General features: G+C 47.4%; 1 protein-coding gene across 1 annotated transcript in view; it reads right to left on the bottom strand.

Moving 5' to 3' along the window:
* Positions 1–11,512, bottom strand: part of Iqgap1 (IQ motif containing GTPase activating protein 1) — a 91,816-nt gene extending 80,304 nt beyond the window's left edge. Inside the window, exons 1-2 of the mRNA XM_057756049.1 lie at positions 11,339–11,512; positions 8,666–8,765 (exon numbers count right to left, since the gene is read on the bottom strand). Coding sequence (XP_057612032.1) covers positions 8,666–8,765; positions 11,339–11,393 — 155 coding nt within the window. The 5' untranslated portion in view covers positions 11,394–11,512. The remainder of the gene's footprint in view (positions 1–8,665; positions 8,766–11,338) is intronic.
* Between the last annotated feature and the right edge of the window lie 6,422 nt (positions 11,513–17,934).

The raw sequence follows: 17,934 nt of genomic DNA, 5'->3' as shown, positions 1-17,934 counted from the left end.
CCAAACAAATCACAGTACTTGTCAAGGGGCCAACCCGGGGCTACTTCAATTTCTCAGCAAGAAGGAACAAAGCACACGCAGTGCTGGGCATTTGGGGAACAGCACACAACTCACGGCATAGGCAACTCCAGAGCCAGACTATATAATTTGATATTTATCACATTAAACATAAATTGCTACCAGACAATAAGAAGACTGCTTTGAGCTGCACATTTGTGGTTTGGTATTTTTGTTGTTGCTATTTTGATTTGGTTTGGTTTTCACTTTTGGGAGACACTCTATGCAGTCCTGGCTGCCCTAGGACCTGCTCTGTAGACCAGGCTGGCCTTGCTGCCCCTGCCTCTCGAGAGCTGGGATTAAAGGCATGTGTCCCCATCCCTAGATAACTTACATACATTTATAATTCCAGAACTTGGGAAGTAAGAAACAGGAAGAACAAAGGTTCAAAACTAACCTGAGCTACATGGGATCCTGTCTCACACACTCATACACACATACACACACACACATAAACACAAAAAAACAGGCAGATAACAGAAAATCTGAATATGAAAATCAAAACTACAGACAAAAATGTAAGAAAATGTTTAACTTGATTAATAATCGAAGCAACATAACTTTAAACTGGATAAATCTAAATAAAAATATTATGTAGGCCAGGCGGTGGTGGCGCACACCTTTAATAACAGCACTCGGGAGGCAGAGGCAGGCGGATCTCTGTGAGTTCAAGGCCAGCCTGGTCTACAAGAGCTAGTTCCAGGACAGGCACCAAAAACTACAGAGAAACCCTGTCTCGAAAAATCAAAAAATAAAAATAAATAAATAAATTAAAATATTATGTAGATGTTGAAAACAGTAAGAAAAATTTGAATTTGTGGTACTGGAGAGATGGCTCAATGGTTAAGAGCATATACTGCTCTTGCAGAGAACTGGAGTACAGTTCCCAACACCCATGACAGAGGCTCACAGGTACTTGTAACTCAGGCTCCAGGACATCCAACTCATCTGTCCTCCCCAAGCGCCTGAAAGCATGTGCACACACCTACCCACATAGAGACAAACACACATACATACAGAAGTCAAATGGATCTTTTAAATCTGTGATATAACTATCTAGAACTGTGTATGTACACAGGTGATTCTTAATCCCTCTCTTTTCTTTATTATCTCATTGTAAGAGGACTTTGGCTACAATAGTACAGTAATCAATAAAAAAAGCCGCCTCTTAATCCCTCTCCCCTCTCCTCCCCGTTTCTGTGTTTCCTTTCCAAAAATGTACAACCTTACGGGGTATCTAACTTCTGACACGGGGTAGGAGGTTGTTGTTCACATGTGTTGGATCACATACATGAAAAGCTATGCATCCTATGCCACATACTGGGCACAGCTTACTGAGGACTCTGAAAGTGTATTAACACTGCTTCAAGCTCTTACTAAATCTTTAAATCTCCTCTAGGCCAGAGACAAGAACACAGAACGTATTCACTGGGGCTGAAGAGAGGACTCTCTTTACATTCTGTATTTCACTTTTTTCTTTTCACTGGCTGCTCTTCCAGAGAAGCCAGATCAGTTCCCAGCACCCACATAGTAACTCACAACTCTCTGAAACTCCAGCTCCAGGAGATCAGACAACTTCATACATGTAGGCACAACACCAGAGAACATAAAAATTCAATAAAACAGAATGCATTTACTGAGTGTTTCCTGTATTTTCCTGGGCCACCGCTTAACCCTCCAACAACTCTGTAAAATGCAGAGTAAGGCAGGCCACCACCTGAGGTCAAGCAGCTTGCAAAGGCAGAATCAGAACGCATACCTCAAGCCCAAAGTCCCATTATTTTCTCAATATTCTTTTCCATGGCCCAATCACCTCAACAGTCAAGATATTCAAGGGGTTTTTTAGACTTTTTCAGCTACAAGAATCATGAGAGCAGCTCTGTGACTTTTCTTAGTAAAGATGGCGACTACTACTGACTTGACTGCTTTCTATCAGACTTCTTTTAGGATTGTTCCAGTGGTTCTGTTTTCTGTTTTTGAGGCAGGTCTCAAACCCAAACTAGTCTCAAAATCTCAATCCTCCTGCCTCAGTCTCTAAATCCTGAGATTATCAGAGTGCAACACCCATGTGCCTTTTGTTTTGCCGCTGAGGCTGGCCTCACACTCAGGAGCTTCCGGTCTCGTCCTCCCCGGTCTCGTCCTCCCCGAGCATTCAGACCCCATCTCGCCCCAGCTCTGTGCTTCTTTGTGTCTTGACACTGAGTCTCATGCTGCCCACTGCGGTGCTGACAGTGACTCTGCACTCCTGATCCTCCATGCCTCTACCTCCCCATCTGTACTCCTGATCCTCAATGCCTCCACCTCCCTCTGCACTCCTGATCCTCCATGCCTCCACCTCCCCAAGGCCACCCATATGCCTTCACGTTTTTCATTTTGTTTTTTTCTCTCTCAAACTTTTTTTTTCTTCAAGACGGGATCTCTCTGTGTAGTCCTGGTTGTCCTGGAACTTGCTCTGTAGACCAGGCTGGCCTTGAACTCACAGCTCTGCCTGCCTCTGTCTCCTGAGTGCTGGGATTAAAGGCATGTACCACTACGGCCCTCTTTTTCCAGTTTTCATGTGTGTTTATATATGCATGTTTATTTTTGTTTGTGTATGTACACACACATAGGTCCATGTGCACATGTGAACAAGGAAGCCTAAGGTTTATCACATGAATCCTTCTCCATCACTCTTCCACCTTATTCAGTGAGGAGGAGCTCTCCTCACTGAATAAGTTTGCCAAGGTGGTAGTCTTACTTGATAGTTTTCTGGGGCTGGAATTACAGATGGGCCCCACCCACCTGCATTTTTCATGGGTTTCTGAGGATCTGAACTCTAACCCCAATAGCCATTCAGCCATTCCCCAGCCCCAGCTTCACTTTTTTTATTTTCTTTTGGGGGATGTGGTAATAGAGTCTCCTTATGCTGCCCTGGCTGTCCTGGGTTTCACTATGTAGACCAGGCTGGCCTCAAATTCACAAAATTTGCCTAACTCTACCTCCTCCTGCAACCCCAGTGCTAGACTGAAGGCCTATGCCACACCATGCCCTGCCTCTGCTTCACATCTGCAAGTTTCCAAGGGAGTCTGGTAAAAAGTGACTAGCAGTCACACTAGGACAGAAAACTCAAGTTTGTAGCACTGTTACCATGTGCACGACACTGTTATTGTGTGCGCGGCACTGTTACCGTGTGAGTTGCACTGTTACTGTGTGAGTTGCACTGTTACTGTGTGAGTTGCGCTGTTACTGAGTTGCAAAGTTACTGTGTGGGTTACACTGTTACTGTGTGGGTTACACTGTTACTGTGTGAGTTGCACTGTTACTGAGTTGCACTGTTACTGTGTGAAGGACACATCTGCTTCTTCCCTCAACCTTTAAGCTATACTTCATCTAAGAATTCTAAAAGCTGGGGAGCATGCTATTTTTCCCAGCTACCTCGTCTAAGCATTAGGGGGTTTTGCCTTGTAAATATCTTAACTTCTGTTTTCCAGATTGGAGTCTGAGCCTGGAAATAGCCAGATGTTCCTGGAATTCTAATACAATTCAGGAAAGATGATCCAAAGAGGCCAACCCAGAAAATGTTCTATGCCGACAGCAAAGTTGTACACACAAAAGGGAATCTGTTTCCGAGAGCTGCTTTCTTTCCAAACTGCTTTGCAAGTCCCCTAAATTGAAGATGAACTGCTTCTGTTTAACACCAAGATCCTGTTAACATCATGTAGTTTCTGACAATCTCCAACCAGCCACAGCCTGAACTTGCCTTTCTACAAAGAGAGTCAGAAAAGAGTGTTATACCCTTAAGCTGGGGTGTGGGCACTCAGAAAGAAGGTGGCTCAGGGAAGACTCAAAAAGATCCTCCAGGAAATCTCTGAAAGAAGGGACTAAATAGATTAGCTGAGAGAGTACTACAGTTAACTGTCTCCTTGTGACCTTTAACTTAACTGAATTTTCCTGCATTTCCAAACCCACCACACTCTCTCCACTCCTCTGACCTACCTAATACGTTCTTTCTTGGCTCCTTTTCTTTTTTGACCCAAGACACTTTCTGATCCTTCTGTTCCATGCTCTTGCCTCAAGTCCTGAGTAGCTACATTCCTCACACGTCAGTGCTACCTCCTTCCACTGGGTGAAATGGCATTCCTCTCTCATTCAGCTACTCCTTAACTAAAATAAATGTCAAGCCCAGTCAGAACAGGCATAGAAAGACAGACAGACAGACAAGACAGAGAGATCGATGCACGCACTAAAAGATGTCCTTTGATAGTCTTTGTTCTGCTATATAGCCCTCAGCCTTCTAAAATTTTATTAGAACACCAGCTTAATACTGAATACTGGCTCCATACTGAAGCCACTTTTCAAAAAAATAGAAATCTCTACATTGTATTTCTCAATCATTCATTTGCTTTTATGAAATCCACACTTAATGTTCTCACTTAATTTTTGGGGAAACTATAAACCCAAACACGTTTCCGCAGCATCTTCTAGCCTCTGTACACACAGAGACATGGACAACACAGCAGTCTCCACGGTCCAAGGCTCTGCTAAAGGTCCAGGGGAAAGAGAGAGCCCCAGGGTGCACAATGGCGCCTCTGTACTAAAAGGTGGAGCGCTCAGCAGGAGCAGGGAAGTTAAAAATAGAAGTGAGGAGGGAGCCTTTCTCCCCTGGATGGCTCTCATCTTTATTCCTGGCCTCCGGATTGATGCAAACCCCAGACCTTGGGGATCCTCCAACTTGAGAGGTAATAGGACCAGGCCAACCCAAAAAGGCAAATTGGGCTTTTGCTGGAGGGAAAGATGAACCCAGGAGCATATGCACACAGCCTAGCAGCCCGTGTGAGGCAACAGAGCAGGAGAGGAAGTCCTGATGACTGACAGACAGACACTCTACTCCGCTGGTCCTACCCTAACACTCCCAGGGCTCTTGGCGCTCTCCAGCTGCATCTTAGACATCTCCATAGCTGATTTTCTAATCAGAGGTTGCTGTTGGGTTATGGGTGGGGGACAGAGGAACTAGTACTGGATCCAAATGTGATAGCATTTACTCCCTAGGAAAAAACAGGCAGCATTTATTTCCACAGTGCCAAGGTATGACAAAGTGATGCCCAACACCATGTCCAAAGCTTAAAAAAAAAATACTATCACAGGGCTGGAGAGATGGCTCAGAGGTTAAGAGCATTGCCTGCTCTTCCAAAGGTCCTGAGTTCAATTCCCAGCAACCACATGGTGGCTCATAACCATCTGTAATGGGGTCTGGTGCTCTCTTCTGGCCAGCAGGCATATACACAGACAGAATATTGTATACATAATAAATAAATAAATATTTTATTAAAAAAAAAAATACTATCACAAATGTCTCCACTGCCTAAGTCATTCCCTAAGCTTGCAAAAGCAACCAGCTGAAAAACCCTTCAGGGACTAATGGCCTCTCGATGGGTTAGATAAACGGGCTGCTTTTCTGTACTGGAAACGGCTCTTGTCAGAGGTACAGGCTCAGAAATACTGCAAAGACAATGTCATCGGCGCTGCACTTGAGAAGGACGAGCATCGTTAACCCTCTGTAAAGTTATGATCTAAAACCATTCAAAATTTTTAAATGTGTCAAAAGTATGAAAACCTTACTTCTCAACCGGGGTGAGAAGAACCCCAGATAAATCACGAGAGGCATTTAAAATACTTAGGTGTAGCTCAGCAGTCGGACTCTTATGAATGTGTTCAACAGGAAAACCCAGATGAGCTGCACCTGTAAGAACTCTCCCAGGGGATTCTGATGCACACACCACAAACCCGGGGTAAAGACCACTGCACAAATAAAGACCATCCCTTAACCAAAAAACCACAAGAAGCCAAGTGTGGTGGCGGACAACTATGGCACGGGGTTCATGGTTTCAGTCAGTTACCAGTGAGCCCCAGGCCAGCCTTGGCTACACAACTCCCACCCTGAAAAAATAAGTTACTAGTGTAGAAAGCTCAGGTCTCAGGTTCCTCACGGGAACGAGATGGCTGGTTTGGACAGAAATTGATCTTGTGCTGGGACGTGGTAGCCGGTGCTTTGCCTAGCACGCAGCAAGCACAAGGCCCAAATCCTCAGTGCTTTGGAAACATAAAACTTTATGCTAAACTGGTGGTATGGCAATATCACAGTGGATGTTGGCGAGATGCTCCGAGATACCACATATGAAATGTGAATGTCCATGTCACATGGTAGAACGGCGACGTCACCGTAGAAAGCCAACACTGGACAAAAGCGGAGGAGCTACTGGGGGGTGAGGGGAATTAGTAAAGCCGGTGTTTTCGAGCACCTCAAGAGTCCCAGTAGCCGGGCGGTGGTGGCGCACGCCTTTAATCCCAGCACTTGGGAGGCAGAGGCAGGCGGATCTCTGTGAGTTTGAGACCAACCTGGTCTACAAGAGCTAGTTCCAGGACAGGCTCCAAACACCACAGAGAAACCCTGTCTCGAAAAACCAAAAAAAAAAAAGAGTCCCAGTGACTCCACGGAACACAAGATGGCCTCCGAGACCAGCTGCAGCTTACAAATTCCTTGACCTTCCACAAGGAGAAGTTCACAATTTGAGTGGCAGAGGCTTAGTGTTTTCATTTATTACAAACATCCTGTGAGAAAATATTCCCTGTCTCACAATATATTCGCTGTTTACACTTTCATTGACCATTAAGTTGGGAAAGAAGCTCAATGGCACAGCAAATGTTCTCTACGCTTCAGCCCCTGGCACTATCATAAGAAACTTCCATTTGGAAGACTAGTGTCAGACAGGGCAAGAGGATCTCTGAGTTCGAGGCTAGCCTGTGAGTTCCAGGATAGCCAGGGCTATGCAGAGAAACCATGTCTCGAAAAACCAAACCAAACCAAACCAAAACAAAGCAAAACAAAAAACTAGTGTTATCGCTACTCTTCACCTAAATGACCATTAAAATCCTTCTCTGACTTTCTAAAAAGGCTATAAACTCAGAGAAGCACCCAAAACTCAAGACACAGTAGGGGGCAGGAAAGATGGCTCTGGAGTTAAGAGGCAGGTTCAGTTCCTAGCACCCACGTCAGGAGGGTCAATCTCCTTCCAGTCAGGTTCCAGGGAATCCGATGGCTCTGGCCTCCGTGGGCATGAGCACACGCGGTTAAAGATAAAAGGTAAATCTTAAAGAGAGTCCAGGGGACCCTAATTGAAGCTGTTTTGTCGTCTTTTAGAGGAAAGTAAACTCTGAAGGGCTTAGGGTTCTTGGGCTCAAGAAAGCTTGTTGTATGTATTATCAACTTTCCTGAAGTGCTTTTTAACATTTTTAGAATTCTTTAAGAAACACAGAAAGTCAAATCTTTACTCTTGTTTTCTCAGCCCCATTTGAAACATCCTTGATTTTTTTTTAGTAAACTTGAATGACAAATATCTTTCATTATTCCACACTGCACACAATCTATAATTGTATTTATCTACTCTGGAATCTTGCAAAGAAATATAAGCAACAGAACAAAAGGAACTACTGATAGCAAATTGACACCCTAAAATTAAGATCACAAGGTCTTGAGACACCTGGGAAAGATAAACAGCAGCTGGTCATCCACTTTGGTAAAGAATGCGGAGGAGATGGGCGTGGTGCTCGCATGCCTGTGATCTCAGCACTTGGGAGCTGGTGGTAGGAGGAGCAGCCAGGCCTCAGCAACAGAACTGAGTTTGAGGCCAGCATGGGGCTGTCTCCAAAAAAAAAAAAAAAAAAAAGTGGGGAGGGCACATGGGAGTGCATGCATTTGATGGAGGGTCTCTCGACGCTGCCAAATGGATGGAACTGTACCTACAGCACTGCCCTGGCTACAGCACTGCCCTGGTTAGACAGCTTCTTGGGCTTTCTTCTGGCACTGGGTGTCTCAGGACCTAGGGCACACTTGAGAAAGGTACATCCTCAGCCCCTTATGGTACTATCCTCATCAGCCTCCCAAACCTAATACCCACTCCACAAGTCACAAGGGAACACAGGGCTAAGTATAGAAACGAAAACTTGTGAAGAATTAGGAAACATTAAGCTCAAGAACACCAAACCCAAACTTAAAATGTTATTTCTAGGGCTGGAGAGATGGCAGTGAAGAACACTGGCTGCTCTTTCAGAGGAACCCAGGTTCAACTCCCAGCATCCCACAACTGTCTGTAACTCCAGTTCCAGGGGATCTGACACCCTCACATAGACATACATGCAAGAAAAACACAAACGCACATAAAGATAAATAAATCTTCAAATGTTATTTCTAACAGACCGCTGGCCGGACCCAGAACAACCACTATACACACAAAAGCTGGATCACACAAATCTAGAAATCTCTTCGATATGCACAAATATTCGACACAATCACGGACCACCTGTCACCATGACTACCACTAACAACCTCCAACATTCTTACCTAAAGTACAGTCCACACAAAGGAAGCTATCTGGAAGCTGGACAGATGACTCAGCAGTTAGGAGAGGACCGGAGCTGGGCTCCCAGCACCCACATCGGGTGACTCAACCGCCTGTAACTCCAGTTCCTGGAAGATGTACTGCCTTCTCCTCATCTCCGCAGGTACCCATACGCGGGTACCAAAACAAACACACACAAATAAAAACAAATCTTCAAGCGCTCCCTTCATTACCTCTTTGCTTCTTCCAGATGACAGAGGTACTCGTAGGCCACGTTCTGCCGCCTCCTTTCATCCATCTCCTCTGCGGTGAGCCTCTCATTATCCAGGACAGCTAAAACAGGACGGAAAGAGGGTGAGGGCCAGGATCTACCTTTCCTCGGCAATAAACGAGGGCCGTGGCCACCAGACTGCTGCCAATCCCTTAGAAATGTGGGTAGCCGGGTGTACTACAAATGATTTTCCTAAAAGCAAACACATGCGGCTTCAACTACACTCATCTTACCCTTAAATGTGTTTGGGGGGTGGGGGGATAAGGGTCTGCAGAGATGATTCAGCAGTTAAGAGCCCTTGAAGAGGACCTGGGTTCCTAGCACCCACATGGCCACTCACAAGCATCTGTAATTCTAATTCAAGGGGATCCAATGCCCTGTTTCTCATCTCCAAGGGCATCATATATGCATGCAATGTACATACATACATGCAGGCACTCATACACACAAAATCAAAAAAAAGTATGATATGGAAGGGTGGTCACTGGTAAGATGTCCATGCTCCAACAGACAATCTGATACCCAGCACACAGGGGCAGCACTAATTGGACCTGGTTGGTTGGGTTTTGGGGGGGGTTGTTTTTTGTTTGTTTTTGTTCTCTTTTTTTTTTTTAAGGTTGGAGAGATGACTCAGCCTAAGTTAAGAGAACTGGCTACTCTTGCAAAGGACCTGGGTTCAATTCCTAGCAGACACATGAAGGATCACAATAGGCTATGACTCCAGTTTCAAGGGATCAGACATTGTCTTCTGGCCTCTGCAGGCACCAGGTACACAAATGGTGCACAGACATCATACATGCAGACAACAAATCACCCATACACATAAAAAAAAAGTTAAAAAAAAAAAAAAGAAAAAGATCCAGGAGTGATGGCATAAACCTGTAATCCCAGCATTTAGGAGGCAGAGACAGGCAGACCTCTGAGTCCAAAACCAGACTGTTTTAAATAGCAAGTTCAGGCCAGTTAGAGTTATATAGTGAGATACATTAGTGAAAAGGAAAGATGAGAAATAGTTATAATCATATTTCACTTTTTTATATGTATGGAATTCTCAAAATGTTTTAAATATATATGTACTGCATTTTCCTGTAGCCTCAAAAGGCATCAACTAATGTCTATCCTTGTAGGTCAGAACTAAGAGGGCACCACACTCTCCCCTCTTTATTCGCAGATTGTATATAAAATGCTTAATCCCATAGCCACAGTCAAAGCCCCCGCCCCCACCCCGGCTGTGGGATTAAGCATTTTACACACATTCTCTCACTAAAGCCCAGAACAATCCCCCATTACCACTATTGGACAGACAAGGAAATTGAAGCTGGATGGACTCAGCCTCAGGACTAATAAAGGGACCTACATTCAAATCCTCCCTTCTCCAGGGCCTGAGGGCTTAACCCTGAAGCAATCTGCCTCCTCCACAGTCACAGAGGTAAGAAATGAATTCCTAACTCCGTAGGAAAGTGATCAAAGCCGTTTTCACTCTGGTCTTGACCACTTTGGGAAACACTTTTCCCCCTTCTCTCCCTTCCAATCCACTGCCACACCACGCCACACCACGCAGGGTCTTCCACAAGAATCCCTATAGTCTCCAGTACCGTATTTAGTTTGTTGCACGCCCACCCTGCCCTACACAGCATCATTCAAACCTCTGTTCAAAAGTCACCACCTGTATTCCCAGGGCCTCCCCAAGTCCCTTCTCTTCACCCCCATCACTCTCTACACCTCATCATCCCCCTCCCCCAGCTGAGGACCGAACCCAGGACCTTGAACTTGTTAGGCAAGTGTTCAACCACTGGGCTAAATTCCCCATCTCCACATCTTATTATCAACCGTTTGGCCACCTGCCTCTGACAGTTCTGGAAGGCACTGCACGGTCTTATTCATCTCGAATTTCACAAACGAGGCACACTACCTCACACATAACTGTGGATATTTTGAAGTAACCTTTAAGAATGTACTTTTCCCAAAACATGAATCAAAATCTAAACCCGAGACCCAAAGGGATCCTCTTGTAACTGCTATCCCACGTAGAGTTAGCTCACTGATGTTGCAGGTATGGCCACAGAAAATGAGGAAGTGTGTGTGAGTAGGGAGAGGGAGTATTGTGTGTGTCTGTGTCTGTGTGTGTGTGTCTTAATTTTACTTTTGAAACGCTGACGAGAGAACCCAGCCCGAGAAAGCTTAAGTGGCTTGCCCAAAACTACACCTCACAGCTAATCTGGCCACGCGTGTCTCTGTACCCTGGGTCACCCTCGCAGGCAGCAATCGGGGCAGCACAGCACTTTCCCACCACGCCCGAGCAGAACCCCTGGGTCCAGTGCCCAGGACACGCCCTGCACAGTCCTCCTGCCACCTCACCCCAGGCCGTCTTCCCCAATCTCAGTAGAGCTAAGCGGCGGAGGCGCTGGGTGGGGCTCCCCTGCCGCAGCGCCTGGCTCAGGCTGAGGCCTCCAGGTTCCTACCCGCCGCCGCCGCTCGAGAGGGATCGGGCGCGAACCTTGCTGCCAGCCACACAGCTGCGCTGCTCTTCCGGGTCCCTGCGGTCCCAGGCCACCTCGCGCACCCGCCCGGCTGAGCCCCCGGGAAAACCCGAGCCTGGCCCCTCGCCCGCGCATCCCAAGCCCCGGGCACTCACAGCCATAGTGCGGCCGGACCACACCCAGTCCATCAACCTCCTCCGTGGCGGACATGGCGGCCGAGTCCGGTCTCCGGTGAGGAAGCGCTGAGACCTTGAAGACGCGGACGGCTATAGCAGCGGCAACTCCTGCCCAGTGCGCGGGCTGTCGCTGTCCTCGCGCCCCGCCCCTCACCGTCGGCTCCACCCTGCAGACACCGCCCCGCAGACACCGCCCTTGAGGCCCCGCCCATCGGGCGGAAGGGGCGGGCGTGGTCAATTTTTCAGGACCCGCCCCTGCCCGCTTCGCCCTCCACTTGAGGAAGCGAGGAGGAGGAGCGGGTAGGCACGTCCCTTGGCCGGCTTGGTCGGTTGTCGCGACACTCCTCCGCCATCGTCCTATCGGCGGCTAAGAATCAAAGGCCGCCAATCTCGAGAGCTTGAAATCTAAACTTCTTCCCGTCCGCCTTGCAGCTCATGGAAGGAGCCCTTTCAGGTGGCCCGGGGTGTTCTTGTTGGACTCAAGAAAGACCCAAACTGACGCGAAAGACTTCCACCCCTACTCCCTGCCACATTTTGTCTACCTGGCCTCCGTTCTCCGCAGCAGTGCTAAAATGGACAGCCGCTGAATCTCTTCAATTTGGGGGACAGAGACGCTGAAACGGGAGAACTGTTGATCTTCTTACTTTATGCTCCTTGCTCTTCTTTGCAAGCTCCTAAGGGGTATCTTCACTCTGTTAGGGCTACCTTTTCTTGTTGCCCTTGTAATCTGCTTTCAAAGCATCGGTATTCAACCGAATTCTATCCTCAGTCCCCCCCGCCCTTTTTTTCTCAGTAACTTGCCTGGCATGGTGGTGCAAGCCTATAAACATCCCACAATTGAGAGGCTGAGGCAGAAGAATCACCATGAGTTCGAGGCCAGCCAGGATTACGGAGTGAGACACTACCTCCAAGTAATAATAATAATTCAAAGAAAAAGCCCCATTCTCAGTAACCTTACACTCGCCATAAACCTCAAACAGCCTTTGCTTAGAACCTGAACCATTTGGCAGCCCCTCAGTAATTTCAAGTTGTCAAATGCACACTTTCAGCTGCGTCTCCCACAGACACCAAACATTGATCCCGTTCCTGCCCCGTTCTCTATAAGTAGTCAGTCACAAGTCACACACACCCCGGTTCTTGCGTCGAAGCGTCTAGTTTTTGTTTCTGTCCCTGCCTGTGATTACACTGTTTAGATTATCAGCGTCTCTCTGTTCTCACTTCTGCCAAACAGATTGTCACAGTTCCAGCTTGTTCTTTTCTTCTTTCCAAAACACAAAACAGAGTTCTTTCTGCTAATTCTGTACCTTCAAGCATTTAAACTAATATACAAAACTCTATTTGATTTTCTTTTTAATTCCTTCAATTATTTAATGGCAAGCATAGAACCACCTGATGAGTAATAAATGGGTCATATGGGACAAGGGAACAAGTGTCTTCCTGTGTTCGAATGACGTTTTTTTTTTGTGTGTAGTTAGTCCCAGGTCTGTGATTCGTGAGGTTCAAAGGAGAGCTGTCCAGGCCCAGTGGTGTGCCATCTAGGTTAGTGTGAACCACCCTGGATGTATGGACCAGTCCTGCCATCTGTGCTATGAAAACCAGAGCAGTCCTGGTCCAAGGCCACAGAGCTCTGGGTTGAATCTTTTTCAGGCCATGGCCTGGCCTCCACTGTGACTTCCAGGACAGTCTAGGGGTTTTCAAAGAGACAGACAGACCCAAAGTTTGTGTTAATGGCTCTGTGAATTGGAGTAAAGGCAGTGGTTGCCAAGCCTCAGAACCTGAGTTTGGTGCTCAGGTCCCACGTGTTAGATGAATATTAAGGACTCAGACTCCTTGGAAGCTGCCCTCTCACCTCCACACGTGCAGTGTGGCCCTGAGCATGAGCCAATGCGCTGACCTACATTGTCCCAACATAACAGGCCATTCACCTTGGAGACCTGCTGCACCCGGGTGATCTTGAGTGGAGGTTTACACTCTCTCCCCAGGATTTTCAGGAGTCAGTGAGAGTTCACCTGATGCCTTCAGAACCAAACAGCTTCCCAAGGTACCTGCCCCTCTCGTGGGGATCAAACCCATTCTAGGGCACCCTGTCCTCTACAGAGGCAAGAGAATACCCCCATCCTATCCTTCACTGTTACCTCATAGCTTTTTTCTCTTCTTCACCTGTCATGGCATTGATTAAAGGTCCATTCTTCTTTGCAGCAAAAGCACCATTAAAGATCATCTCAGCCGCTCAATCCCATAATCCACTGAGTAGCATGTAACTGGTCAAGCTCATCTTTTCACCTCATTGCTATATCCCTACACACCCACCAGTGGGCTGTCCTTGGCTAGATGCCAATTAAGAATAGAAAAAGCTAAGCTGGGGGTGTGGGTGAGCCAACCCTGGAACACGAGCATGAGAGATCCGGCCCTGCCCTCATCTGCCATGGGGTAGTAAGGGTGGGAAAGAGATGCCTCCCCACCCCTTACAGCCTGTGGTGGGTGGGAGAGCTGACTCTGAGGTCATAAGAGCAGAACTGCCCCTCCCCCCACCAGCTGTAGCACCTTGCCTGACCCTGAGGGTCTGAAAGCCCCTTTCTCGCTGCTGCCAAGGGGAACTAGCTGGGGCAGTGCCGGAGCGCTCACCATGGTGCTGAGGACAGATGGAGAAGACCTGGAGGGCTGGCAACTCTGCAACCACCCAGGCCCGGAACCAGGGTTGTGAGTTGACCCACCACGACACCCACCCCATCTATGATCCATGGGAGCTCGTGAAGCAGGCCCGGAGCTGCAGGATCCCCACAACACAGGACAGCAGGACAGCTAAGAGAAGTCCTAGAGAGCCCAGCATTCAGAGTATAACAGAAACCATAGGCCTCAAAACAGACCGAGGACTCTTTGCAATGAACAATTGCAAGTAAAGATACATGGACGAAAGGGGAAAGAAAAGAAACCCTCCTTTGGGCAGGTCTGCAAGAGAACTTCCATGAAGGATGGACGGACGGGAAGCCCTCCCCCTGAGTGGGCAGTGCTTTCCAGGATGGCCCAGCTCTAAGGAGGTCCTAGGGTAAAGACTGCTCCTTTGTTCTGATTGCTGCCGTCCTTCGTCCTTCCCAGCCCTCAGCACACACCTACCTCAGCCTCGCAATGGAGACCGAGGACCAGCGACTCTCCAGGAGTCAGACTGAGGATGCTGAAGCATCCAGCTGTGCAGACTGAGCAACCGCCCCGCTGTCAGTCTCTCGGTGGTTGGGCTGTAGAGCCAGTGTCGAACAAAACAATCTAATACACCCCCTTGGTAGTATACATCTGTCCTACCGGCTCTGTTCTCTAGGGAACCCTCATATTCAAAGCGTGGAGAAAGGGGAAGTAGTTAGAGCCAGAGATAGCACAGTTCAGTGAAGATTAGATTCTGAGACAAGGCTGCCCCAGCAGGTTTCCAAGGGTGACAATGAGTCATGAGTACCAGTAGCTAACTCGAGGGGTGTGTCTCCTAGGTGCAAGTGTTTCCGTGAGGCTTTATTGTCCTGGCAGTCCTGGCCATCAAATCTAGGATCTCATGCAGGTCAAACACGGACTGTATCACTGAGCTACACCCCCTGCCATCTAGTTCCTCAGTATTTGATATGCATCATGTCTCTTTTTAAATATTTATTTAACTTTCTTTTATGTGCATTTGGTATGAAAGTGTCAGATTTCCTGGAACTGAAGTTAGAGACAGTTGTGAGCCACCATGCGGGTGCTGGGACTTGAACCCAGGTCCTCTGGGAAAACAGCCAGTGCTCTTAACCACTGAACCATCTCTCCAGGCCCAATATTGTCTCATTTTTTAAAAAACATTTTGTTTGTTTACTTTTTATTTATCTGTTTAGTGTGTGTGTGTGTGTGTGTAGAATTCTGCAGTTCAAGCGACTGAGACCCGACAAGACTAGCTCATCTTCAGAAGATTACACACCTTCTTAGGGACATCGCCAGGATTCAAACTACACTCGGCCCCGCGCCTCCAAGAGCGAACTCTTTTCACCACTGATGAACTGCTTCCTCCCAGGCTGCAGCCTCCTGGCAGAACCCTGTTGACAGACTCGTGAGGCAAACAAAGAATGTCATGGTCACAAGCCTGACGTGGTGGTGCCTGCCTTAACCCTAGGACTGTGACAGATTTAAGGCCAGTGATCTATATAGTGAGCTCCAAGCCACCAGGCTGAGATAACCCGTCTCAAAACAAAGAAACAAAAATGCAATGGTCACAAAGGTGTCAAAGCACTCTCAAGGAACTTCTGGATTCTGTGACAGGAATCTGGGAATGCAGCAAGCGAAACAGATGGGTTTTGGGGGTGGTACTTTTTTCAGTTTTCTGATTTGTTTTTGCATCACTTTGTTGTTATTTTAATACCGCACATGCATATGTGTGTGTGTGTGCGCACGCGCTCATGTGTGCACTTGTGTGATATATGTGTCTATTTGTACAGTCGTGTGGAGAACAGCTTGAGGGAGTCAATCGAGTCTCCGCTTTCGCCATGGGGTCCTAGGAACAGAACTCGGGCTCTCAGACTTGATGGCTCGCACCTCTACCTTTTGAGCCATCTCACTACTCTGCTTGGCTTTGTTCTTTGGGTTTGTTGGTTTGTCTGTTCGTGACAGGGTCTGGCTATGTAGCCCAGCTGGCCTAAAACTCTCTATGTAGACCAATCTGATCTCAGACTTTGGCAGTCGTCTTGCCTCGGCCTCCCAAGTGCTGGGATTACAGGTGTGTGCTACCACACCGTCATATGAGGAGCCTTCCTAGAAGTGTTGCTTAATAAGGGAAGACACAGAAAAGGGTTAGGGAAGTGATGTCAACAAAGCCTTGAAGTCAGGGGGTGCAGGCAGGTGTGTGCACATGACTGTGACCCTGCTAACTGCCTGGCCATCTTCACTCCAGTATTCTCCAAGAGTGGAAGTTACATGATGTTCCAAAGTCGAAGCGGGCTCTGTTTGGAAAGATGTCCTGCTCCTGGCAAGAGTGTAGCCTCCTCTCTTTTTAGGTACCACAGGCTGCTGGGTGGGGGGGAGAACACTTGGGTGGGAGGAGCTAGAATACTTTCTTCCTTTGTTACTTTCGCTCTCATTAGGACTGAGATTGGGTGACTAAACTTGGCAATGCTACTGGACACGACGGCAGAGGCCGAACGCCCAGACACAGGGCTTCTCAACCTTTCTAATGCTGCAACCCTCTAATACAGTTCCTCATGGTGTGGCGACCCCCAACCATAAAGTTATTTCACTGCTGTTTCATAACTGTAATTCATAACTGTTATAAACTGCAATGTAAATATCTGATATGTGACCTCCAAAGGGGTCAAGACACACAAGTTGAGAACCACTGCCCCAGTGCTTGAGAAGTAGAGGTGGGAGGTTGGAGAATCAAAAGTTCAAAGACAGTCTCAACTACATAGCAAGTTCAAATCTAGGCTGGGCTACATGAGACCCTGTCCTCGTTACTTTCCTGTTGCTCTGAGGAAACACAGACCAAGGGGATGGGAAAGTTGCTCAGCAGACTGCTCTCAAAGAACCCAAGTACAATTCCCAGCACCTACCCGTGTAGACAAGCTCACAACTGCTGATAACCCCAGCTCTAGGGAAGACCTGCTCCCTGCTCCTCTAACCTTCACGGACAATTTCACTAGGGTTCACACACACACAAACACACACATACGCCATTAAAAAAAAAGAAATCTTAGAAAAAGAAAAGTAACAACAGAAAAAGGAGAACACGTTGACCAAATCCAACTTGGAAAGGAAGGGTTTACTTCCTTTTATGGGTTGCAGTCCATCTTCAAGAGAAGCCAAACCAGAGCTCAGGACAGGAGCCTGCAGGCAGAAACCGTGGAGGAACGCTGCTTCCTGGATCGAGTTCCATTGTTTGCTTATCTTGTTCTTTTTGTACATCACCCCCATCGATCATTAATCAAGAAAATATTCCACAGATCTGCCCATGGGCCGGTCTCATGGAGGCAGTTCCTCCACTGAGCTGCCTTCTTCCCAAGTGACTCTAGTTTGTGTCAAGTTGGCAATAAATTAACCAGCACAGACCTTGTGTCAGAAAACAACAAAAGCAGGTCCCTTGGAATAGCACAGAGGGTGAAGCTCCGCAAACCTGGTGACCTGAGTTCAAGCCCTGGAACCTACACAGATAGAAGGAGAATCAACTCCACAGGGTGGTCTCTGACTGCCACACATCTGCCACGGCATGTGCATGCCCACACACAGTAATAATAAATTAATACTTAAAACTCTTTAAAAATGAACAAGCCAGGCAGTGGTGGTCCACACCTTGAATTCTAGCACTTAGGAGGCAAAGGGCAGGTGGATCTCTGTGAGTTCAAAGCCAGCCTGGTTTACAGAGCAAGTTCCAGGACAGCCAGGGCTACACAGAGAAATCCTGTCTCAAACAAACAAAAATTAGTCATGATGGTGCCGCTAAAATAAGAGCATTTAGGAGGTAGAGGAAGAAAGATCAAGAGTTCAAGGTCAGTCAGGGGGTGGTGGCCACTGCTTTAATCACAGCATTCGGGAGGCAGAGGCAAGCAGATCTCTGTGAGTTCGAGGCCAGCCTG

The sequence above is a fragment of the Chionomys nivalis genome, chromosome 23, assembly GCF_950005125.1.
Source record: "Chionomys nivalis chromosome 23, mChiNiv1.1, whole genome shotgun sequence".
In the NCBI taxonomy this organism is placed as follows: Eukaryota; Metazoa; Chordata; class Mammalia; order Rodentia; family Cricetidae; genus Chionomys; species Chionomys nivalis.
Note: the sequence above shows the minus strand (reverse complement) of the source record. Positions and strands in the feature narration are given on the sequence as shown.